Source organism: Antennarius striatus, chromosome 16 (assembly GCF_040054535.1).
Source record: "Antennarius striatus isolate MH-2024 chromosome 16, ASM4005453v1, whole genome shotgun sequence".
NCBI classification, from domain to species: domain Eukaryota; kingdom Metazoa; phylum Chordata; class Actinopteri; order Lophiiformes; family Antennariidae; genus Antennarius; species Antennarius striatus.
Window position 1 is genome coordinate 1,974,638 of NC_090791.1, and position 26,958 is coordinate 2,001,595.

At 45.5% G+C, this 26,958-nt stretch overlaps 2 protein-coding genes across 2 annotated transcripts in view; one reads left to right on the forward strand and one right to left on the reverse strand.

Annotated features, from left to right (window-relative positions):
• Positions 1-954: 954 nt before the first annotated feature.
• LOC137609318 (uncharacterized) lies at positions 955-4,557 on the reverse strand. The gene is made up of 4 exons (XM_068336286.1): positions 3,968-4,557; positions 2,810-2,923; positions 1,199-2,029; positions 955-961 (listed from the first exon to the last, which is right to left on the reverse strand). Exons 1-4 carry the CDS (start codon positions 4,555-4,557, stop codon positions 955-957), a joined length of 1,542 nt encoding a protein of 513 aa, XP_068192387.1.
• Positions 4,558-11,598: 7,041 nt separating this feature from the next.
• Positions 11,599-26,958, forward strand: part of cacng2a (calcium channel, voltage-dependent, gamma subunit 2a) — a 31,247-nt gene continuing 15,887 nt past the window's right edge. The window contains exon 1 of the mRNA XM_068337136.1: positions 11,599-13,042. Within this exon, the coding sequence (XP_068193237.1) occupies positions 12,817-13,042 (226 nt within the window). The 5' untranslated portion in view covers positions 11,599-12,816. The remainder of the gene's footprint in view (positions 13,043-26,958) is intronic.

Consider the following 26,958-nt stretch of genomic DNA (forward strand, 5'->3'; position numbering starts at 1 on the left):
TAGCAAATTTCCGAACAATCCGGGTAGACGTCGGCTTTGTGAGTCCTGGTGAATAAAGCATCGGGGTTCCCCACACGACAACGTGAGGTCCGTCACAATCAAAGAATATAAACTGCCATGTTTGACGAAGCCAAAGCGGCTCCGTAACTGAGAGACATGGACAAACGTGAAGACCGGAGCTAACTTGGCTAGCACCACAAACTTTCGGTTAGACGCCGGAAGGATGACATGCAGCGTGAGATTTTCAAGAGAGCTTATTCAAATATATAGGTGGGGATACACATATCCCCACCATATTTATAAACAGTCATTCATTCATCTTCCAAACCGCTTTGTCCGCCGTAGCGGGTCACAGGTAGGTCGAGCCTATCCCAGCTGTCTTAGGGTGTGAAGCGGGGAAAACTCGGGGCATGACACCAGTGACACCAGTGCTATGAACAATGAATTTCAATTCATTTTCATCATTCATTCATTCATTTCATTAGGTCCCATTCCATTAAACTACAAATCATTATCACTATTTCATCCATTTTCATGATTTAATTTATTTTCAAAATTATTGCATTCATTTTCATTACAAATTCTCTTCAACATTTTGTTCATTTGACATTTTCTCTTATTTTGGCAACTAAACATTCAAAATTTATGATTAAGAAATGAAAAGAAAAATCCATGAATGTTGACCAGACTCAATTAACCCAAAGATATGACACTATTATATTAGAAGTCATAAAACCATACCAAACCATTACCCATAACAGTTTATATTAGCAACTGCATATGTGCAAATATCCTTCTCATCATGAAAAGGAAGCAGATTATGGGCTGTACGTGGAACACAAGAAAAGTCAATTTAAGATATTTCAAGATTGCTTCAGGTTGCTTTAGAATCATAGTGTTAAACTCCATGTGAAAACACAGTAGGAACTCATATTCAGTTTACTACATAAGATCCTAAAACCTGCAGAGAAAGTTAACCTTAGTGAAGATAAAGTTTCAAGTATGGTTCCCATGATGATCTCAGAGAAACCTCTGCTCACTGGATTATGCAGAACTGGTTTTCTCCTGGTTTTTCATCCATTTTATCAAATTCCATTTCTCTCTTGGCTTCTCTTTTTCTTCTTAGTTATTCATTTATTTCAGGCAAGGCAAGGAAAAACAAAACAAACAACAACAACATCCCCATCCATCAAAAAACATCTCCTTCTCTGGATAAAATGGCTTGTCCAGGATAGCTTGGTTGTTCTGTGACGTCAGCAGACCTTCATGTAGGGAGTCGTGAATCTTCTGCCATGAATCCATCTCTGAGCTCCAAAGTTCAGCCTTGGCTCGAATGAACTGGGAGGCTTCAGGCTTCTTGTCTTGATGCAGACTGATGCTGTCTTTACAGATAAAGAAGACATCTACGCCTATGAACAGGGCATTAACCGCAATGAGACCTGCCCTGGCTGACTTGGAGAGAGCCAGAGGCCCTTTGACTGCTGCCTGCTTAATAGTGTAAGCAGCATCAATAAATTTTTCTTTATTTTCTTTTACCAGACCAGCGCTTTTACAGAGTATCTTACCCACTTCCTTAACAACATCTACATTGCTCATTCCCCTGTTGATGACATCCTCCTTACAATCCTGGAAAATCTTCACATCCTCCATGAAGCTCTGGAACGCTTCTCTTGCTTTCTTTGTCTGTGTACTGTTTACTCCCATCTCAGTGGCAGTGGTGATGATACTGTTAGCTCCACTGGCTAATCTCAATCCCAACCCAGTGGCTGTCAGACCTACAGACACTCCTGCCGTTACAGGAATTAGTGACAAACCGACAATGGAAAGCACACCTCCAACGACCCCCACTGAGCTTCCGGCTACACTGGAGATCTTTGCCCCCTTCTTCATCCTGTCTAGCTGAACAGCACTCTCCTCCAGGGATGTTAGAAACTCCCGCATCCTGATCCGACGGTCGCTGAACTCCTTCATGAAGCTCTCACAGGACATGTCCTGGAACAAGAACACCATCTTGAAGTTCTGGTTTGACCTGATGAAGACCAAATAATTGACAGGCAAAGAATAATTAAGATGGAAGAAATAGCAATGAGTATTTTGCAATTTAAGGAAACATCCAAAATGATTTGTTCAACATTTGATATGTTGATCCCAAGAAAGTGATGGAGAAAAGAAGAAAAGAAAAGACGAAAAGTTTTTTTGTCCGTACAAACAAATCAAGAGATAGAAAATCATGAAAAAGGGATGCGTTTGGTTGATCTCACCAAAGAATATGGCCGTAATGCATCTACAATCACCACGTTATTAAAACAAAAGGAAGTTTAAGGAGTTTAAGGCGTCGCGTGGGTGGTTGGAGAAGTTCAGAAGGAGGACTGGAATTCACTCTGTTGTTCATGGTGGGGCAAGAGGGCATGAACCAGAGAGGGCAAAAGACAATGAGGAAAGCAGTTAAAAGGTAGATGACCGTCATTTTTATTCTTTACTTTATTCTTTGTTTTTAGGCTATGCACAACTCTCATTTATTGTGTAATAATCTAATTGTAACATGTATTTGTTACATGTTTTGATGCATTTTTATGCTTTGTAAAACATTTATAAAGCATAAATGCTTAGAATGGATTAAGGCATTTGCATGGAAAACGCATCTCTACTTACAAAATTTTTCCACTTAAGCAATTTCTTCCAGAACAAATTAATTTTGTAAGTAGAGGTACCACTGTACTGATGTCTGAAATAGAGATTTCAGCATGTAAAAAAGTGTTTAAAGCCGCTTTTGAGAATATCCCACGGCTCCATAAAGCATACTGCTCACCTAATATCTTCAAGCTGATTAATGTGATGAAGCATTGTTTGAACGTCATCATCAGAAATATCTTCATCAAAGTCCACCACAGTTGTCTTTTCCACCATCAGGTCACTGACAAAGCTGCAACACATGGTTACATTTCTTTAATAAAACTGGTCTTTGCAGCCTCTTTTACAAAATGTGCATAAAATGATAGGAACATCCAACGTTTGAACATTTGTAGATACAAACAACCAAGCACTGCCATATCCGACCGCTGTAGTTCCGCTTTCTGCCTCAATCCCCGTGGAGCAGCAATGCTGCGTTCGCTTATTTTCAACACTCATCCCTTTTTGTTCTTATACATGTCTATGAGAGCTTCTCAGATTGTCAGGCTTCGTACCCCCTTGGACACTTCACTGTTTATAGATGATAAAGCAAAAGCTACTGCTAGTTGTATTGGCAAAAAGCACCAGCCAAGGGATGACGGTGGTAGAGAAACATGACAATCTCTCCAATGCCAACTCTGCCTCTCACTGACATTAACCACTCCCTCCTCCTCGTCCTTCGCTCTAAAGCAGTGTTCCCCAACCTGTTTTGTTACCTGTTGTGTTAGCGGCCTCTTTAAGAAGGTAATCATGTGACCGAGGCAAGCATTTTGTCAAGCATCAAAACTGACTCTTAGACAGACGTGGAGGAGAGAATCCAGTAATTTTCCAAACAAAAACATTGTTCAGAGTCAGATAATAAGTCAGTGAGATGAGATGTAAGTTTCATTTGATCAACTGAGAGAGCGAGAGGCAACCAGCGTTTGTAGTCACGTGAGACCGTACACGCATGCTGTTGGCTGACAGCATCTATGTGTGCACTGCTTGCTGAGACTCAAAGTTTACTTTTACCTTGTTAAGTGGAATTTTTTCTTTGTGAAGCCATTGTAATGGTTTCACAAAGGTGGATGTATATAAGTATGGAGAGGGTTCATAAACGTTTAAATTATATGTAAATAATAAAATAAATATCGGCTTCGTATTACTGTAGTAATGACATTCAAATGAACTCAAATGGCAAAGATAGATTGAAATTTGATAAATTATGACTTAACGAACAGTTAAACTTATGAACAACCTCTTGCAACCAATTGTGTTCGTAGGTTAAGGACTAGCTGTATTCTAAGTGTCAGTTTACCTCGTTATCAAACACGCACAGATTTTCCAGACGGTCTGTATGTAGCTGTCCAGCTGATAGGCCAACACCCCTACGTTCTGGAGTCTGGGCAGGAAGAAGACCTTTGCATCTCTCTTGAACTCCAGGAGCAGAGGGCAGGTCTTCCGGGCAGCAGCGATGATGACCTGAACACGCTCCAGGCTGAACCCTTTGGGTAGATGTAGCTCCCGGTTGTCCTCCATGAACACATGGAGCGAAGTGACCGCCAGCTTCTCCACCGCATCCAGGAAGTAGTCGAGCTTCTCCAGGCCTGCCAGAGTGCCCTTCAGCACTGCAGCCAGTTTGTTCTCCAGCTCTGCCCGCGTTTTCTTAGCAGTCACCTCGGTGAGCTTGCTCTTCACAGACTCCCAAGCGGATTTATCTTTGTAGATGGCGTCAGCCCTGTTCTCGATGTCCATCAACACGGACAACTCTGACTCCCTCTGAATCTTCCAGTTGGAGATGTCCAAACAGAATTCTTTCACTGTGTCGATGAAGGAGAACGTATCAGCGGTGTATCGGCCAAAAGTCTCCTGCAGTTTTTGTCTGTGATACAAATCATCAGAAACCATATTTTTTGAGATGTGAAAATGTATTTACCTGAACTGCTGATGTGTTGTTACTCTCACATCGCAGAAGCTACGAGGTGCGAGTTTAATCCGTTTCCTGACTGAGCTCGCAAGTCAAACGAATTTTCCAAATTTTAAATACAGTAATCCCTTGCTTTTTCGCATTTCAACATTTACGGCTTCACTACATCGCGGATTTTTAGTAGGTAGTCATGTGGTGCCGTATGCGCATGTTATTGGCTGACAGCATTCGTTTGTGCGCTGTGTTCGCGTTCGGAACACACGGAAGTGGATCAGATTGCTTAAAACACTTTAATACAAAAGTGTTTTCAACAATCTGTAAGAGTGGGGGAAAATGTAATACAGATATAATGTGAGGAAGTTTAATAAACATTTAAATTACTGTAAATAATAAAATAAATTGTCGCTATATCATATAATTTTGCTTTTTACAGGTGGTCCTGGAACACATTCACCACAAGTAACAAGGGATTACTGGAACTAAAATAACTTTAATCCATCCCAGAATTATTAAAAAGTCCCAAACCCATTAAGTTATGAAATCAAACAATTTTTAGCAACCAATAGACATGAAGACTTTACCTGTGTATAATTAATAATATATAAATCATGTAAAAAATGATAAAGAATGAAAAGAAACGCAAGGTCACAAGAGCACACGATCTACGTCTTTATTCCACCAACGAGAACGAGATCGGGTCTCAGCTGCTATTGTATCCATTTTACAACTAGCGGTGGTGTCCTGAAGCACAACTCATGACCTGTTTTTTCGTTTGTATGTTGAGCAAAAATATGGATAGAGCAATGCATTGTATCTCAAAAACTCATGTGTCAAGTAACTCATATGTCAAGGTACTACTGTATCTTCACCAAGGAGAGTAAAGTTTGTTCAGTAACAGTAACTCCAAGTTTATGTCCAGCTAACAGAGTTCTGCTCCACCTGTAACATCTCATGAAGAGAGAAGCAAAACAATTAGAAAGTCTAAGTCAGTGAAAAACACACAAAGAAACCAAAACATACAATGCAGGAAATGAATTTTTTGGACAGGCTGACGTTATGGTGTGACTGATTAATTAATCATGTTATAATAATGTGTGTATCGGGTCCAGGTGTTGTCTCGTTCAAATATGGTCCGAATACAATAATGAAGTCCGCCTTTATAGCCTTTCAGCTTTATAATAAAGCTGAAAGGCTGTAGGACAGTTAACCAAATGAAGACAGGATTCTGTCATAAAGAACTACTTTAACTTGGATCAAACCCCACCTGACTGTCGGTGGCGTGTTCCTCTTCATGATGTGTAGATCTTCACTCAGGACTCTTCTGACTACCTGTGAGTTCTGAACCTGGAGCTGTTAAATAATGTTTGAGAAAAGATTTCGGTTTCGTTTCATTGTGACTGTTTCCATGTCAGCTGAGAGCTGTGATCATAAAGGTATGATAAGGTACAGAATGACCTCGTTCAGGTGCTGCATCCAAAGTCAAAGTCAGCTTTATTGTCAAGTGTATCGTTGATGCACGACATACAGCACAGATGAAATTGCAGTCCTCTCTGACCCACGGTAAACAGACAGTACAACAGGCAGTACAACAGGCAGTACAACACAGACAGTACAACACAGACAGTACAGTAGGCAGTACAACACAGACAGTACAACACAGGCAGTACAGCACAGGCAGTACAACACAGGCAGTACAACAGGCAGTACAACACATGCAGTACATCAGACAGTACAACACAGGCAGTACATCAGACAGTACAACACAGACAGTACAACAGGCAGTACAACACAGGCAGTACAACAGACAGTACAACACGAACTATTAAGCGAAACACAAGGGATGGGTAACATCTCTATACACTCTAATCCCATAGAGGAAGTGACGTGTGTGCAGTCCCTGAGTTGACGGGGGGAGAGAGAGATAAATAGTCAGGTGCTGGGGGGGGCAGGGCAGTGTGAGGGTAGAGTTCAGGGCTATGGCAGGGGGCAGAGCAGGGAGGGAGTTGAGCCTCCTGACCGCCTGGTGAAAGAAACTGTCCTTGAACCTGCTGGTTCTGGCCCCAGACTCTGCAGTCTCCTACCTGATGGCAGCAGGCTGAAAAGGCTGTAAGGGGGGGGGGGGGTCACCTGCAATGCTGATGGCTTTGCTGGTGAGGCGGGTGTTATAAATTCAGGACTGTCAGATGATAAAAAATTAATTTGTTGCTTTTAAGGTCCCGTAATACGCTTTTTTTAATTAATGCCATTCTGCCTGATGTCCAACCACACTGTATTTGAAATGTCTTGCCTCTAACTGATCCGTGGTCCTCAATATCTTTGATTGAATCTTCCGGTCCAGATGCTTCTATTAAAGGGGCTGGCCATTATATGTTACTGAGCTCCCTCTGCTCACACCTGCCACCCCCCCACGCCACGTGATCACGTGTGCTACCGTCTGCTCGCACACACCGTAGTCTGGAACTTTGTAAAATCTCCATAACTTTGTTACTATGTGTTCCACTCTCATTTTTCTTATGGTAATCACTCTTGCTCTTCATGATTCATTCATTTTCTACTGTTTCATCCGCCGTGGTTCTATTGTGTGAACACGATGGCTGATCGAACTGAGACCGCCCGGTAAGCATTGTGGGAGTAAAACACAGTGTTGGCAAATGGGATAGAAATAAGTGGAGACGGCGACAGATGATTACAGAGAGGAGGTGATTAAAGCTGTGTGGGACAACCATGAGGTCCACTTGGGTCAAACTTGGTTTGATCCAAGTTTGACCCAGAAACTCAAACCCCACCTGAATGTCGGTGGCGTGTTCGTCTTCGTGACGTGTGGATCTGACTACCTTTATGATCAGAACCTGTTCCAAAGAGATAAGAAGCTGTCTGGTAAGTTAATGAGACGTTCAGTCTGCAGGACGTTCAGTTGTTATCACTGACCATCGGGGGTTTTTTTTACAGTCGGTTCAAACTGAATAACTGGTTTTCAGAGGAGGCACCAAACTGGTCAGGACAAGTGAATTTTTAACTCGTCACAAAATAGAATAGAACTTTATATTTCATAAAATTCAAATACATTTTGGTAAATAATAGATTTTTTTGTCTATTAATTATAGGAAAGATCAGCAGCTGATCAGTCTGTGAAATAATTTCCTCAACAAATTTCCCAGATCCTTTCTATTGTTGAATTCTAACAAAAAAAATCATCTGGTCTTAAATAATCTTTGACGGTCAAAGTCACGGTGGTCCTAACCATTGTCCCTCCATCCAAAGCTTAGGGGGTAAATGTATGCACGTGCCTGTAAGAATTGCTATGACCACTAGGTGAAGGTGTTGGGCTAGCATTGCAACTGCTGCAATCATTTAATAAAAACATCGGAAAAGTTTGTTTTGTTTGGTATTATTTCATTTACAACCAATAAAAAATGGTCAAGACTAAATCCTTGCAATATATATACAGTGTATATATATACAGTGTATATATATACATATATATACATATATATATATATACATTATACATATATATATATATATATGTAATATAAAAAACAAATAATATTTGTAGATTTGTTTTATTTCTCTGAGTTCCCGCCTCCTCATCCGTTTACACCAAACACTTTCGCCATCATGTCTTGGTGCTTCTGCGGTTTGTATCTTTAGTTTTTGGAAAGGTTGCGTTGCCATCTGCTGGCCTGGCATCATACAACAGCGTTTTCAGTCATTTTTGTATGAAGATTATCTTTGTTTTGTGAAAGCAGTTCAAAATCCTAAAACACTTATATTTTATTCTGTAGAAATGAGTCAAATCCACTTACATCCATCTACTGAATGTCTTTGTTTTACCTGTTTGGATGGAGGAAGTGTTTCTAACCCTGAGAACCAGAAGCCCCTTGTGTTCACCATCACCCAGAGACTTGTTCTAATCACGTTCAATTACTGGAGATGGAGAAGTTCAATGCGACCACCTTAAAGAGAGCTAAAGTTTGGGTTGTTGTTGTTTTTTTAATCCAGAGGGCAATTTATTGGCATCATGCACGTCACGTTGACAGAAAGACTCTACGTCTTTGTGTTGGGTGCACATCTGGGACCTGATTTGTACACCCTCCATGCTTGTCAGAAATAATTGTTTAATGGATGCCAAACGTGTCCCAAATTCTGCCGAGGAAAAGGAAAATCAGGAAGCTCTTTTATCAGAAGCCACGGTCAGATCTAACATGAGCTCAGTGACACGTTTGACATCATGGATGATGTCTCCGGTCAACAACAAGACAAAGTATATACCACCAAAAAAAGGGATAGACAAGACCAATAGAAGGAGGGAGCAAACCTTTACCAAGTCTCTTTATTTTCAGTTGAAGTGTGAATCCAAATGAAAGTTATAACAGATTTAGAAGCTGTAACGGAAACGTTCTGTCATCAAGGTGGTCCGATAACGGAGACGTTCAGGGATCAATAGGGGTTCCATCAGGATAAAAAAGTAAATACAGAAACCAAATTTTGTTTTATGGAAAACCAAATTTTATTTTTTTGTTTCATTTTCTCCTTTCTGCTTTTCCCTTCAGGGGTCTCCACAGCGAATCAGTGTCCTCCATCTAACCCTGTCTTCTGCATCCTCTTCTCTCACACCAACTACCTTCATGTCCTCCTTCACTACATCCATAAACCTCCTCTTTGGTCTTCCTCTAGGCCTCCTGCCTGGCAGTTCAAAACTCAGCATCCTTCTACCAATATATTCACTGTCTCTCCTCTGGACATGTCCAAACCATCTCAGTCTGGCCTCTCTGACTTTATCTCCAGAACCTCTAACATGTGCTGTCCCTCTGATGTACTCATTCCTGATCCTATCCATCCTGGTCACTCCCAGAGAGAACCTCAGCATCTTCATCTCTGCTACCTCCAGCTCTGTCTCCTGTCTTTTCCTCAGGGACACTGTCTCTAGACCAAACAACATCGCTGGTCTCACCACAGTTTTGTACACCTTTCCCTTCATTTTAGCTGAAACTCTTCTATCACACATCACACCTGACACTTTCCTCCACCCGTTCCATCCTGCCTGGACACGCTTCTTCACCTCTTTTCCAGACTCTCCATTGCTCTGGACTGTTGAGCCTAAGTACTTCAAATCCTCCACCTTCTTGATCTCTTCTCCCTGTAACCTCACTCTTCCACTTGGGTCCCCCTCATTCACACACATGTACTCTGTCTTACTGCGGCTAACCTTCATTCCTCTCCTTTCCAGGACAAACCTCCACTTCTCTAGCTTCTCCTCCACCTGTTCCCTGCTCTCACTGCAGATCACAATGTCATCTGCAGACGTCACACCAACAAAATGTCCTTTATTCTCCTATTCTGAGTTGACTTTATGGCGGAGTGAAGAGAGGAAGGTTCAAGGTTGATTCCAACACTACCATCTAGTGGCTGGAGGTTTAACACAACATAGGATAAACCACTGTGTGTGCGTGTTTTAGTTTTTGCTTTACTCCGGACGTCTTGCGTCGACTCAGCGGCTCAGAGGAGAAAGCCGCTGAACCAGGATCAGCAAATAACCAGCCTGTCTTAACGTGTCTCTCCTCCTAGAACCGGACATGAGGCCCTGAGGCGTGAGAGAAACATGATGACCTGTTCCACATGAGGACGTCCAGCCTGTTCAGGGCCTCTCTTACGCCATCACCACTGTTGGGTCTCAAGCCTCGAAACGAAACCCACTCACGATGCGCTGACACCAGCGAAAACGCGATCGTGACCTCAAAGCTCGTCTTTGTTCACCAGGGACAAACGTGTTTGAGTGTTCCACCAAGATTCTTGAAAATATGTCAAGACGTTTTTTGGCGATCACACACCAACAACCTTCCGTTAGACGACATTAGCTGTTTACTAGAACCCCCTCCCTATGGGAAGTGGGACGGGGGCTCTGGAACCGATTTACTTCCTGGTCCACTAGAAACCTGCAGCGGGTCAGAAGGATTCCATCAAGGAATCCTAGAAGAAAACATCTCCATCTGTGAGGAGATGGAGACCTCAGAGTCCACCGAGACCAGAAGACCTCCTGGGTCATTCTAGAGGCGTCACTGGTTCCTAAGATTCTACAGGAACCAGAAGATGGAGTCTGGATCTGGATCAGGTTAGCGGCTACCGGGGGTCCAGGGACGGTGTTTGTAGTGGACGTGTGGCCAGCAGAGGGCGACAAACTCCACGGTGGGGGGTGTCAAGAGCTGCAGGAGCTGTCCCTTCAGCACCGCCTCGAACACAACTAACACACAAACGCAACATCTCTGTTCTCACACTGATCACACGAGTTCATGTGTTCTCCAGGAGCCCAACGTGTGTTCCAACCCTCAACATGACAGACAGCTGAGTCCACCCCCCCCCCAAACACCCCCACTCCTCCTCCTCTTCCTCCTCCTCTTCCTCCTCTCTGATGTCATTCCCAGAGATTCACTTGATCTGAAGCCGCGAGTTGAATCAGATCAATCAGACTTCAGGGAAGTCGGACATTTCTTCAGATGACTTCCGGGAAGTAGTTCACTGCATTCCCCCCCCCCCCCCCCCGACAGAAACTGATTCAAAAAAAAAAATCCTTAATGTCTTTTCCAGCAACGAACGTTCATTGCAACACACACACACACACACACACACACACACACACACACACACACACACACGGGCGCGCACCGTGGGCCTCTTCACCAGAAAGTGTTCCTCACGCTGCCGTCACTCATCACCGGGAAGAGTGTGTGTGCGTGTGTGTGTGTGTGTGTGTGTGTGTGTGTGTGTGTGTGTGTGTGTGTGTGTGTGTGTGTGTGTGTGTGTGTGTGTGTGTGTGTGTGTGTGTGTGTGTGTGTGTGTGTGTTGAACGTATAGCGCCGCTGACATCGTGACAGCAGCAGCTCCGTCCACGGGTCTGTGCGCGTCGCTCTCCTGGTTGTGTAATACTTGTCCCGCAATCCCGCATCCGAGCGCGCAAAGAAGAAGAAGAAGAAGAGGAGGAGGAGGAGGAGGAGGAGGAGGAAGAGGAGGAGGGGATTGCAACATTCATCAGAATTTATTTTTCTTCCTGTTCCATGGCGCAAGTGCTTTACAACCGGGACCGTCCTGGGTGTGAAACGGCTTCGGTGAATTCGGATACCCGAGCAGCAGCGCACGGAAGACGCGCCCACACCGACTCCTCGTCCTCCTCCTGCCGGCTTTCTGTCGAGTGATGGTCGGTTTGCCTTGCTGGATGCTCCCCTCTCTCTCCGGATCATCGACGACCGAACCTCCTCTGACCGCAGACCCCCATTTTCGGCGGAAAGCTTCCCAGAGCTATAGGGCTACATATGGAAACTGGGGATCAGAATTTTAGGAAAAAGCTAAATCTGCGCTGTTAATTTCATCCCTGCCCCCCCCCCCTTTTTTTCCAGGTTTTATTCGCTTTCATGTGTGTGTGTGGGGTTTTTTTTTAAAGAGTCGTAAATCCGTTTATTTCCTGGGTTCCTCATCCCGGTTGATTTGTGAGAACCCAGCGTGATATTTTCTCCCATCCTCGCAGCCGGTCGTTAGAGAACACCCAGAGGATCGCTTCCATTCCCCCCTCGACAGGACTTCAGTTCGACCATTTGTTTTGCTCTCCTCTCCTCCATTAATATGATAGATTTCCCTGCTGTCCTTGGTTCCCTCCCCCGTTTGTTGCCCCCCCTGCTTTCCCCCGTTTTGACTCAGAAACATTAGAATAACAGCTTTAACAGAGTCTGGACAGGATGCTGTAACCTCTGACTAAAGTAACTGTAACTCACTGTAACAGACATATTGAACTGCTGTGCTGTACGCCTGATCTTCCTGAGCCCCCCTAGCCCCCCTTATGTCTGCGTTCTACATGTTAATTCCTCTGTTTTAGCTGCGACCTTCACAAGTAACACAACCGGAATCGTTTCCTTTCTAAAAAACCTGACTTCCTCCTTTCGTGCTCCAGCCGCCGTCGGCCCGTTGAAGGGCTCTCGCCCTCCGCTGACCTTTTTAGAAATCTTTCGGGGTACGAAAGTGACCGGAGAGGAGAGACGTCGCCGCCTCTTCCTCTCTCTCCCCCCCCCTGGCTTTTTTCTCCTTGTGTTGGTCCTCACCCAAACGCAACCATAAGGTTCCCACCACCTCCTCCGCCTCCTTCTTCCCTCTCCTTCCGCTCCACGATATCCTGTTTTTTCGATTTGGTTTGGTCCCGCAAATTTTCAAATATTTACTTCCTATACATCAAGAGGAAAGGGGGTCCCCCTTTCATGGAATGCGGAAACATGGGTCTGTTCGACCGCGGAGTCCAGATGCTGCTGACCACGGTGGGAGCCTTCGCGGCCTTCAGCCTCATGACCATCGCGGTCGGCACGGACTACTGGCTGTACTCCCGCGGTGTCTGCAAGAGCAAATCCATGAACGAGAACGAGACCAGCAAGAAGAACGAGGAGGTGATGACCCACTCGGGCCTGTGGAGGACCTGCTGCTTAGAGGGTAAGACACGCTTTCAGGGTTTCATTTGTGGGTTCTGGGCTCGGCGTCTTACTTCAGGACCACAACCAGAGGGGTTCTGTGCTTTTTTTTGTGCCTGGCTCTGTTTTTCGAAGGGTTTGACTCTGATTGGTGTTAGAACAGGGGATCCACCTGTGCAGGTGTTGGGACGTCCCTCAAGGTAAGACTGAGGGTCACAAGGTCGTTGAAACCAGAGGAACGATCTGGTTTTAATCAGATGAAAATACATGACAGAGTTTCATGTTGTGAAATCAGCCGTTTTCTCTGGATTTGCAGATTCAGTTCCAAAATTCTGGTTGGGGGTTCAGGTGTTTGAGGGTCTTGCCCTAAGAAACTCATATATATTTTAGTAAACGATGCATTGGTGCATCATTTTGGATGAGTATTGCTTCTATCTAAAAGGTAGGATAAGACGAACCACACCGAAAACAGTCCAGCGTTGACCCAACATCCCTCTGGGTCCGTTTGAGTCCCAGTTCACCTCATCTGATAAAGACATCAAATCAAACTTGCAGCTTGTGACACAAATGCTGCTTCCAAATAACTTTGATCATCGTGGCCAGAGTTCTCCCAGAACAGAACCGCCCTTTTTCTGCTTCGCTTTTATTCTCCCAGGTAGTTTTCTAACTTTACGGTTTCTGTCATGAACTTCCTGGTGGAAGGATACGCACCAGTAGACGCTCAAACTGAAACTCCTTCCTGCTTCGGTTTTTTAGTTACCTTTAGCTCCACCCTCTCGAACACTTCTGGAACACAGATGTCTCAGATTAGACAATGAAAACACACACTGCTCAGGTGTGACCTTTGACTCGTCGTTCTGCGCAAACTGAGCACAGGTGTCGACCCCTGCCCACCCTGTCAGATGGAGGCGGAGCGTCCTGCTGTGTTCCCGCCTTGACTTTGACACTGTCACCTTCCGAGGGCGCCAAGCTTTACAAATCTGTTTGTCTCCTGTCTAAAATGCTCTGAGGCGGCGTCGGATGATTTCACGCTCCTCTGGCTCCCGCGATAAACAACTCGACTTGTTCAGAGCTGAACTGGTTTAAGTAATGTCTGGCTTGAGCTGCCTGGAATCAATAGAATCACAGGAGCAATGCATGAGAGTATCGCCTGGATCGGCAGCTCCTCCCACCTCCAATGTCCATCCATACATTCACCCTTTTGGTTCATGAGCTCCACCCATGAGGTGTTTCTGCCCCCCATGAGTAACCTTTTAACAGATTGTAGAACTTGTTCATAAGAAGATCCTTTCCTTTCAATGGCTGGGAAGGAATGTTCATCGCGAACATTTTAGCTTTAAAGGAGTCGTTGTCTTAGCAGAAGAAAAAACAACGTCTATGTGTCGGTACAAATGGAAATCTAGTTAATTAGTTAAACTCTTAAGCCAGTGCAGAACCTCAATTTTTAAAGATTTTGTTTGCAGATAAAAGCAATAAGAGCCGGAGTGGCGGCCAGTAGCACGACTCTAATTTAGTAGGTCATCTTCCAAGTTTCTGTTTAACTAAAGAGGAAAACTGTTCTCACGATGTCCGGATTGATTCAGATCCGAGTTGGCTCTGATGCTTGTTAGGATTATTGGTCTTGTTCATAGAGCAGTTGGTCAGCTGTTTGGCTCTTTGAGTTTTGACGTTGGAGAGTGCTCCAGTTGTGATGGCGGTCCAGTTGGGTTGGTGGTTCAGTTGTGTTGGTGTTTCAGTTGGGTTAATGGTCCAGTTTGGTGGTTCAGTTGGGTTAGTGGTCCAGTTTGGTGGTTCAGTTGGGTTGGTGGTCCAGTTTGGTGGTTCAGTTGGGTTGGTGGTCCAGTTTGGTTGGTGGTCCAGTTGGGTTGGTGTTTCAGTTGGTTTGGTGGTCCAGTTTGGTGGTCCAGTTGGGATGGTGGTCCAACTGGGTTGGCGATCCAGTTGGGATGAAGGTCTAGTCCCGTCCTCCATACAGACCTGATCATTTATGTTTTACTAAAGGAAAGACCGGCTGCTCCAGAGAAGATATACCAGTGGCCCTCCAGCATTTACGTCACCGTGAAGATGACGTGAAGGTGCCTTGGAGTTCTGTCGGCGTGCGCTGCTGTTTTGAGTTTAACTCACAATCAAAAGAGCAGCAAATAAAAGCAGATGTGGCGTTTGAGATTCACCAACGATCCCGACGCACGGCGAGGCGAGGGGCTGGCGCGTTTACTCACCGAGGTCAGATTCATTTAGATTCTCATTCTAACGACTTCCTGCCCTGGAAATTGGGTCTTAAAAGACGAGTGTATTTAATTATAGGTGGTTTGCATATTTTAAATCAAAAATGAGGGGGGAAATTGAAAAATAACAAAGTGCATGGCAGTCGCAGCTGGAGAGGGAGGAAGAGATGCGCGGGCTGCAAGGCCAGCCTTTCAACGCCACGGATAATCAGGACGAGTGATATCCAGTTTGACATTTCAGATGTTAATTAGGCTTCAGTTTGCAGCTCAGCACTATTAATTCAGAACACGGAGATGAGGAGCGCTCACCCCCCCCCCAGCTCCTCTCCATCCGAGCCTCGCCGGCGATCAGCGGATGAAGCTCCGTCCTTATCGCAGCAGAGAACACAGGCAGCGCGGGCCCACACATCCTGCTAGCAGAGAGGATACAGGTGGGCGGCGCTCACTGTTTGTGTAACCAGGAGAACCTGTGAAGCATGATGGGAATACCCACGCCGGGGGGGTGGGCGCCGCAGAACAAGCACCTCCTGCAGGAGGACGGGACGGGGCATCTGTCATGGAGGGAGTGTTCATGTGTGTGTGTGTGTGTTTATGTACGCACGGGCCATCATGGGAGCATCCAGGTGGGTTTGATTAGATCACATGACCTTAAGTCCTTGGTAGCTGCAGGAATTGTCTGCTGCAATCCAAGAGGTTAAAGGTCAGGTGCTGCAGGTCACGTCTGGAACGCGCTAAACTTTAGTTTCCATGATCCTGTGAGAGCATCAACCAATCAGACGAGAGCAGATCAACCTGGACAGGTGACGTGGATTGATTGGTTCTAACAATCAATCCTTCCCATTTCTGTCGTTTCATCCGTTCCAAAAGAGCTGAGAAGATACAAGCATCTGATTGGTCAGTCAGCAGGAAGTGAGTCGGTCCAGCTGCTTATGGTAGAAATTTAGGTTCTGATTGGGTTCAGGTGAGGAGGGTGGGGCTCCAGCCGTCGGTTGTGTGAAACACGGATGCGTCTGCAGGAAGGATTCTGGTGGCGAGGCGGTAAACACGCGTGTTGATGATGAATTGGCCCCCGGAGGCCGCCGCTCCTCCGTCCTTTCTGGGTCGTCTTTAAGAGCAGCTGCTGAGACACTCCCCCCACCACCACCACCAACACCACCTTCACCGCCGTCCCCCGGGCGACCATCCAGGTGAGACACTCCGCATTTACATCTAATCTGAGGCATCCGTCTTCATTACAGCGCCGCCCTTCGGTTCCACCAAGAGACAGAGTGGGGGGGGGACCCGTGATGACGCGGGGCGACGACGGCGTCTGATGTTCTGACGCATCCGTCCAGGACGCTGTGATCAGTGGCATTACGTCCACGGTATTTCATTCATAGATTTTTATCCATATTTAACAACAAAAACAACAATTCCCATGATGCAATGCTGCCTGTGTCTCTTTCTGGTTACAACTACATTTAAAGATAATCCATGTAAACATGCTAGCATTTGCTAATCACTTGTTGCATTTGAGGCTGAAAGTCCGAGATTAACTAAACTCGACTTCACTGACATTAAGGATTACAGTTAGTCGTGTTTGTTGCCATGACGACATCACGTGACCCGACTAAAGTTCACATATTCTCTTTCGGCGTCTCTCTCCTTAACTTTTAGCGTTTTCATGAGATGGTCTTCACCCACCAGAGATGAGCGTCTCCTCTTAGCTAAAATAGCTACGCCATCATTAGCCGCCCACAGCTCCTGTCAATCAGCGCTAACCGGAGTTCACACATTACAAACTCATGATTTATGCATGAGCAGGTGGGCGGAGCGTGCGCGCGCATTTCAAACCAACGTGGGAGAACGTCCTATATGTGTGTGTGTGTGTGTGTGTGTGTGTGTGTGTGTGTGTGTGTGTGTATGCGATAAGAGCATATCGGAAGCGAAGAGTGGGATTCCTCTCTCGTCCAATCAGATAAGGTTTACCCATGTGAGTTGCCCATCCAGGCCAACGCCCCGCCCTCCAGTAGCATTAGGAGGCGCGATGACGCCAATCAGCTCGAACGCGGGCCGTTAGCGTGTCTGAATTGCCCCCCCCTTCTTCATCAGCAGGACGTCCCTCCTCTTCCTCTTCCTCGGCCATCAGTTGACGGACAGAGGCAGTGAGAGTTTGATGGCCCCGCCCACACAGCTACATTTGGTCATGAATGATTGTTTTTTTTAATTTCTCCAGATCAATCATTATAAACTCCTCCTCCTCCAGTCCATTTAGCACCTCCCAGGGAGGGGCGGGGCCAGACCGGGAGCTGGCATGCTGGTCCGTGGAGCGAGTGGGGAGGACGGAGTTAAAGAATAATCCCATTCCCTAAAACAGGTGAACTATGAATTATGGGCGATCGGGATGGTTGCCAGGGGTTGGAAGCCTAATTGATGGTCGCTCCCGGGCGGGGCCGGACCGCCCCCGTCTTCCGGAGTCGCATTAGAGCCGCGGGTTCATTAATATTCTGGGGACCAGAGTGGAAGCTTTCGTGTCCGACTGGAGGTCCATCAGCCGCCGCCGTCCTCAGAGGAACGCGTCTGCATGCAAACTGCAGCAAAGGAGGTCGTATCTGTCTCTGTATGGTCGTTTTGATTTGAGATTGAGGACTAATGTGGGTCCAGAGTGCCCCCCCCAACCCCCACCTCACCCCCCCCCCCCTCCATGAGGACTGAATGTTATTTATTATTGATGCATCATTTTAAAGAAATCGATGGGAATCAGGTTTAAGTTCTGATTGTTGTGTTCTTTAAATTACAGACGGATGCCTCACTTTAAATAGAAGCATTTGTATTAAAGATTAAAGTACCCCCCCCCAACCCTGAACCCCCCAAACCCTACCCCCCACCAACAAAAAAATCCAGATAATTCTATAACTATTGTTAGCATTAGCACCACTGCACACTGCTAGAGCTCATCCTGAATCTAACTACAGAGATGAGTTTTGAAGAAGGACCCCCACCCCCTCCCCACCCAACACACACACACACACACACACACACACACACATACGCACCTTACCAGCCTGCGTCCGTCCACACCGGGTCTCTGAGCTGAGATTGACAGTAGACGGGCGTGAAGGTGCGCTAATTGGTTTCATGTATGATTAATGGCTCCAATCGCTTTGGTCGATGGGAGCGGGGCTGTTCACTTCAGTGACACCGTCCACACACACACACACACACACACACACACACACACACACACACACACACACACACACACACACGTCCTCAGATATAGATTAGAAAACATTAAAATGAGAGAATGAGCGTTTAATTCGGGCCACGAGTCGAAGGAGGAGCAGCGTCTCATAATCGTTATCCTCTTTGACCTCGGCGGCGGCGGTGGCGATTGAGGCTCTGGCCTTGATTGGTTATTTTTAGCTCCGGTTGGCGCTGCTGGGTGGGGTCTGTCTTTATCCTACATGACCAGAGAACAAATCAATGCAAACACGCCCCGGGCCAGTCTTTGTGTTGGCAAACTGTGTGGCACCAGACCGTGGTAACGATCGCTGACCGCGTCCCGCCGCTTCCGTATAGCGTAGCGCGTTTCCTGTTCAGACAAGGTGGATTTCAAAAACAAGCAGACGCCAAAATATATGAGTTTAGTTTCAAACGCTCAACACCGATTGGATAGAAACTCCTGCCCTGACCACAGAGAAAAGTCTTGACCCCAACGACCAATACCAGCAGGGATATGACCACTTCCTGTGAACACCTGATTAGCATATCTGATTTATTAGCATACCTGTGCTATATCCACTGAATGATTGACAAGTAAAGCAAATCTCAACCTCTGGAACCAGCTAGACTCTAGTTAGCATAGCACACACACTGCAACAACGTGCTAATGTAGCATAGTAACTACTGGCTAGCTAAAGTATATTGCCTTACTACAGTCGCTAGCATAAAATACCAACTAACTAGCAGAGTATGTCACCTGATCTGCTCACTAGAGTCTAGTAACCAACTAGCTAGCAAATATACTAACTAGCAGGCTATCTTGGCTAACATGAGTTCTTAGTCGCTGGAATTGTTAGTGATGAAACTGATTCCCAGATGGAGTCATGTCAACTATTTTGTCTAAACTCGTTGGTATCTACTGTATTGGTAGATAAATAAGTTATAATTAGTAGATGTCATCCATGTTTGGTCTAGAGACAGTGTCACTGAGGAAAAGACAGGAGACAGAGCTGGAGGTAGCAGAGATGAAGATGCTGAGGTTCTCTCTAGGAGTGACCAGGAAGGATAGGATCAGGAATGAGTACATCAGAGGGACAGCACATGTTAGAGGTTCTGGAGATAAAGTCAGAGAGGCCAGACTGAGATTGTTTGGACATGTCCAGAGGAGAGATAGTGAATATATTGGTAGAAGGATGCTGAGTTTTGAACTGCCAGGCAGGAGGCCTAGAGGAAGACCAAAGAGGAGGTTTATGGATGTAATGAGAGAGGACATGAAGGTAGTTGGTGTGAGAGAAGAGGATGAGAAGACAGGGCTAGATGGAGGACACTGATTCGCTGTGGCGACCCCTGAAGGTAAAAAGCCCAAAGAAAAAGAAGAATTAGTAGATGTCATCCAATGGTTGTTTCCCAGTAAAAGCTCCGCCTCCTTCTCCAAACAGACGCCGTTACCTTTCATGTGGGTTTTAGATGTCTAACAGTTTTTTTACTAAACCATTTATAAAGTCAGATTGTAATGTCAATATTGGCTAAAGATTTGGTATAATTTTAGAAAATTTTAGTTAACGTACCAGTTAATCGATAGAATACTGATTACCAGCTATATTGATAATCAATCATTTTAATAAATTGTGATGTAAAAAAAAATCTAAATTTTGACTGAGGTAAAAATCAGTCAAAATTTAACTGATTTTAGCTCCTTAGTAATAAAGATTTGTTAAATTTTTGAGTCATCTTTTTAAACTGAATATTTTCTCACAGTAAGCAAAGATTTAAAGTCTTTGCCTTCAGTTGGAGGATAAATATTTCCATTTTCACTACTCTGATATTTTATGCGCCAAAATGTTTCATTGATAAACTGAGAATATAACTTGCGGATCAATCGATAGTAAATAAAGTAGATTCAAGCTGCGCGAGCGGCTGCTCACTTTCATTTCTTCAGAACGTAAAGTTTCCACCTGAAACTGGTTTCAATGGGCGCTCAATTCTCGCTGCGATAGCTCTGATTACACTCAATTGATCCTCTTACAATGAACGTGTAATTACCAGCAGGCCGATCTCCGATTCTATCGCCGCGGCGACGCTCGTCTCCGTTCCGCCTCGCTGGCCCAATCCTTAAGCTGCGGAAACATCCCAAAGAGACCCCGTGGTAACGATAATTAACTGCAGATACAATCCATTCATTTTAAGGAGGTGTGATTCACTCTTTTTTTTTTATTTCCTGCAAAGGCACCAAGAAAATAAAAGCTGCCTTTTGATTAATTGGCGTTGTCCATGGCGCAGTTCATTTGCAATCTATTACGGCGTGTTTGCTTTGTGTCAGAATGGCGCCCAAACACACTCCATCATCAGCGGGTTTGGTGAAGCGGCGGTAGACGATGCTAATGCTAACAACGATAATAACACTGCTGATTGTTCGCTGGATGGAAACGGAAAGATTCAGACTTTAACTCTTTTTCGTCCTCTCAAACTCACCCGAGTTCCTTTTTAAAGGGCCATTTCACCCAAAAGGCAGGATGCCCCGCCCCTTTTTACCCAGTGTCACCTGGGACAGGTCGTCGCCGCAAAGTCCAAGAGATGGATGAATCCGATCAATCGATCAGTTCCAAATATTGTTCTGATGTGGAACTCAGCATCACATCATTTACAGATAAATTAAAAACTCCGCCTCCCTCTCGTTCGCTGGCTCCTCCCATCAGAAACTGTTTTCTGTGAAGCGCCGTTCAGATTTTGAAGCCCACTGTGATGTCATCGTATGACCGCCTCCTCCAGGGCGGAGACACGACAGGTGCTCAAAGTTTGCCCCGCCCGTAATCACATTAACAAGCCACGCCCATGTTTGTAACTGGGCGTGGCTTGACTCATTTGCATTTAAAGCCACAGACACGCAGCAAACCTGACGTGACGGTGGTCCACATTCCTCAGACGGCGAGGACGACATGAGGAAGTCACATGACTTATGAAACAAGGAACCACATTGATCTGTGTCAATCAGAAAATAATCAATAACTTTAGTTGCCGGATGATGTCATCCTGATGGACGTTGTTTTGCATCCATCTTCACAACGATCAAACAATAATTATCACAAATCAATCAGTAATCAAACTGATCATGAGCAGGGATGAGTGTTTACAGTATGATTATTGATCCAGGCTTCAGATGTCTTTGACATCCAGTCTTATTGATTTGTTTCCCGTCGTGACCCCAGACAGCTGATCAGACGCTTCGATTGTTTTGTTTTGATTATTGATTCGACCTTTGGCTGGAGATCAGTCCATCAGGTAATCGATAATAAAAGTTATCGAACAGTCAGCTGATTAACGGTTTGATCAGACATGCAATCATTTTCAATCCGTTATCGGATCAGATGTCGCTTTGATGTCAGTGAATCAAAGATGACAATAAAGTTTATCTTTGGCGGCCATGTTGGCGTGACGCCCTAGAGGGCGTCAGTGGCTTCCGGGACCGCTCCCCTGCCGGCGCCGGGCCTGGGTGACCCCCGTTTTGACGTCGGGTTGAGGCGCAGACGATCAATAAAATTTAGCAAACGCTGAACTTTAATTGATTCAGACTCCGTCGGTTCCATCGCTCACGCGTCTCGCCGGAGCGGCGTGATGGAGCGAGTCGAGCGCCCCAGCTGAAGGATGATGATTTAATAGCCGCCCAACAGGAAATGATGTAAACCTGTTGTCTGTGAGCGGCTGACACTCGATTGTTCACGCCCGTGACGGGACGCACCGTGACTGTAACGCCGAGACGACGCCTCGCCAAACTGCTGACCGTGGAAAGTCGAACTGACGGTCAAAGCCAATCAAATTCGTCAAAATGAAGTCGCCGCCGTTGTCATGGCGGCGTCCGATGGCGGCGAGGACAAAACGTGTAGAGGTTTGTCGTGTGTGTGTGTGTGTGTGTGTGTGTGTGTGTGTGTGTGTGTGTGTGTGTGTGTGTGTGTGTGTGTGTGTGTGTGTGTTCACCTTCATGTCTCTGTTTGTGAGAGCAGTAAGGAACAGGATGAATTTTTAATGAGAAGCAACGTGGCCCCCCTTTGCTGCCTCAGATCTCATTCCAGGACAGGGAGTCTCTCATGATCATAGCAACACACACACACACACACACACACACGCACACACACACACACACACACACACACACACACACACACACACAGAAAACAATACACTGTTTTTTTGTTACATTTTAAAGGAAGTTGGAAAAATCTCTTTTTCCAGTTTTTTCTCTTGAATCTGTTTTTCCAGATCGGAATCAAACCAGTTTGTTGGTGGGGGGGGGGGGGTTTAAAAATGTAAAAAAATTAAATTAAAGAAATCAAATTTAAAAAATTTTGAATGAAAAAACTAAAATAAAATATATATTTACTAATATATTTAAATATTTAATTTAATTTTTTCCTTTCTTTCATTCTTTTCTTCTTCATAATTTCCTTAAACTTGAATGGCGGCTATACCGCCCCCAGCCGCTTCTTGGTGGTATTGCACCGCCTCATCTGTATCCGTGGAAACGCAGCTACACTTGGGTTGAGGTTCGAATCCTCTCACGCTGGAACCGTTTAGCTGGAATGGATCAATCTGTGATGCTACGGGGGCCGTACGCTGGGAGACAAGCAGCATCCATCACCGATACGGAGGAAGACGGACGGCCGGCGCGTTCGTTCGCTCGCTTTCATCACGCTCGGCGGCGCTGATTGAACGCCGCCGCTGCCAGAAAGATCCGTTTTATGGATTCTCCGCCCGACACTCTTTACGTCGTTCAGGCTTCGTCAAAACGAAGCTAAAGTAAAGGCGCCTCATCTCTTTGGCGACGCCCCTTTTTTGTCCCCCCCCCCCCCCCCAAAAAACGCCGCCACACGTTTGCCCTTGAAAGGTCACCGGACACGTTTCTTTTCCTCCCCATCAACGACGGGAAGTCGGATCGGCTCCAAATGTAGGTCAAACGGTTCATCTCAGAGAGACGCGCTGGTCGTCGACCACGCAAGGCCTCATTACAAGCATCAGCCAATAGAATTAAGCGCAGATCACACGGCGCTAACCCGAGCCGTTAGCGGTTAGCCATCACGTTAAATCTCTCAGCAGCTCCATCGGGGACGGAACTGACGAGAGACGTGGGTGAGGATGGGGATCAAAAGAGGAGGAAACTGTCTTTGAGACGTTTGTCTTACATCTGTGCTGGGGGGGGGGCAGTAGCGGGGTAAATGGGGGGGGGGGGGGGTGCTAGCGTATTCATACCCAGCAGCACTTACACAGATGTAATGAAACAGGGAAATGATGGATCCACGCCTCCATCCATCTCGCCATTTTGCTCGCCCTCCTCCAATCCGTCTCCCTCCATCCCTCCTCCCAGCATGCCACGCTGCACGCCGCTGCAGCAGGGCAAGGAGTGACATGTGGACACTCAGTGAATTGCCAATCGCCACCGAGAGGGAGGGAGGGAGGGGGGAGGGAGACGGAGGGGAGGAGGTTTGACGCATCCAGACTGCAACCATTGGCTTTTTTTTTTTTCCTACATTAAAGATTAGAAAAAAAAGAACTGCAGAGAAGCACTACACTGAATACTGGATGTGTCCCCCCCACACACACACACCCGAACCCCTGCCACACACACACCTCTCTCCCTCCTCAACCCTTTGCTTCTCTGACCCCCCCCCCCTCACCATTCTCTCTCACACACACACTTTCAAGCTCGGGGAAAGAAATCAATAGCCACAAATTAATCATTCTGCCTCGGGCAGTCCAAAGGAGGAGGTGGGTGGGGGGTGGTGTGATGGTGGTGGTGGTGGGGGGCGCTGAAGAGCTGGGCGTTTAGCTACACAACGCCATTAGCAACCATTCCTCCAGACAATAGTAATTTATGGAATGTAGGACCTCGTGCACAAAAACGTACCTCATGAGGAGAATCCGTTTGGAAAACCAGGAGGTTTCAGCTGGAAAATTTTCTTTTAGGGCAACAATCTAATGATATGCAAGCAAACCTTGGTTTTCAAACGCTTCAGACATCGAACAAATCAGAATTCAACCGAAAAATTTGGAATGTTTTTTCTCTTAGAAGGCGAACAAAATTCGGAACTCGCCTTTTTCTCTTTCCACCAAGCGCGATAAATGCGAGAAAAGTCGAGAGAAAACGTGACGGTAATGTGCTTTTTATTTTAGTTTACTGTATTCAATAATTTTTCACTTAATTTGCGTTCCATTGCCTCTGGTACGAGTTAAGTTACCGTAAACTGTCCAAAAAGACGACGGTAACTCGTACCTTAGGCTAACCTGGTTACGTCCATGTTTTTTTTTCTTTCTTTTGCTTCTTTCTTTTACATTTCTTTGATATGTTTCATTACTATACAATTTGATGTATAAATGACATTATGAGATAACATATCATGTTGAAAAAAGGTCGTTTTCTAGCATCTTTGGAACAGATTAACACCGTTTACATTATTTGTAATGGGAAAAAATGTATTTGGAATTGGAACAAATTGCTATTGGAACAGCCTTCAGGAACGAATTGTGGTCGGAAACCGAGGTTTGCCTGTATAACTATCACCTAACGCAGGCTATGACGCAAAACACTGCAATATAAACAAGGTGATGCAAAGCCTGGAGTTAGCTTTAGCCGTTTATGCTAAACTGTTTGTGCTGGGTAAGTGCATGTTACAGAAGATATAGAAGATAACATACAGAGAATGAAAGGCGATGTCGCCACGAAACCACAGCAGCACCAGGTTTACTCACGAATTGCCTGTTATCGTCTGCATAGAATTCACGTTGCCTCACGTTCAGTCTGGGAGGTTAAACCTCATCCAGACATCAAAGTATTTTAGAAATAACATGGGTATGGTGAAGCGCTCGTCTCTGAAAAAGGCGCAGGTGAGGACGTCTCAAACTCCAAGACCAAATTTTACGTTTCATGCTAGTCAGAAACGATACACCTTTTAGCGTGCTTAGCATGTGGCTCTGATAAGATGTTTTCATACCACAGAGGTCACTTTTGAAATGATCTACGAGTAAAGTGAAGCGAGGTGCGCCTCAATCCGACGACGCCGTTTGTTATTGCGAAACAGTGAAAGTGAACGACTCTGCTTTTTAGTGTTCAGATATATTATCCTGCCTCGGATGATCCTTTTTTTTTTTTTAATCCCGAGAATAAAGCATCCGTCTGGCGGCGCTGGAATGTGTGTGTCTCCTGCTCACGTGTGATGCTGAGTTAGAGGATCGCACCTCGGAGAACGAGCTGTAATTGGCAAAAGATGGGAAAGGTGACTTTGACGGCGTGAGCTTGCATTTTCGGATTCTTCGCCGTTATCTCAGGTTTTAAGACCGAGCTCGGGCTTCGGTGGAGGAAGCTCACGTATCCATCGGGTGAAGTCAGGATCCAGATGATAGGGTGACATCAGGCTCGGGGGAGGGGTTCAGGATCACATGTATTGATCGGACTGTGTGAATTTGTAAATTGAGTAACGTTTCCACTTGAAAGATGACCAATCTTGTCCGAAGCAGCGCGTGAGCCATCGTTTTTACTGTAAACCAACATCGGTCACTCTGATAGTCTTACCCCCCCCCAACCCCCACCCCCACCAGCTGTGCCAGCTGCTCTTGTCATATCCATCAGTTCCTGAACGTTCCAGCATTTACCTCGCTTCACCTTCATTGGAAATTGCTGTTCTGGTTTAGCTTTTCCTGCCTCTTGGTACGTTTGTCTTTGCTCAGACTTTGTTATCTCTCCCCCAATAACCTTATCTTCTATAACGGCTAAAAGTGTTGCTGAGGTCGGCAGTTTTCAGGAACAAGAGGACGACACTGAAGGAGTGAAATCTCTGTTTCGTATTTGAGTGTTCAACGGATTCGTAAAGATTAGCATCTTTTGTCGGGTCGACGGTGGAGAATGACCTCAAACTTTTAGACACGTCTTTCGGAAAAACTTCAACGTCAGCAGCCGTGAAAACAAAAAATAACGGCAGCACAAATAGTTATTAAAGAAAGTTGTCAAAAAATTGTGAAAGTAGTTAGCTAAAATAGTTATATGAGATAGCTAGATGTATTAAAGGCTGATGGATAAGCAGCTAATATTAGCCTGTTGCTACAAGACTGTTGAGTTCAAAAGCTCGTGCTCAGGTTTGAGAAGCCTTCCATCGGCCGCCGCCTCCATCTTTCTCCCTCTAAATTGTGGACCCCTCCCTCTATATTGTGGTGTAACAGAGCCATCGGTCCATGTGTTATTAGCAGAAGATGGAAATACAAAACATCTTGTTTTCCCTGCAAAGAAAGACTGGCATATGAACATAGGAGTGAATCATAATCGCTGTAGATGAAGCCAACTGTAAAAAGTATCTCACTCCCCCTCTCGGAGCATATGATTATGTCTGTAATACTCGGGCCGGGATCGACGGGTGGATTCTCATCCAAGCATCCATCCGTCCAGAACGTTTTCCTCGTCTCTTCTGAACACACATAGGAGAAGTGTTCCGCTCTTTTAAACAGCTGTTTGAAGCGTGATGCAGGGGGA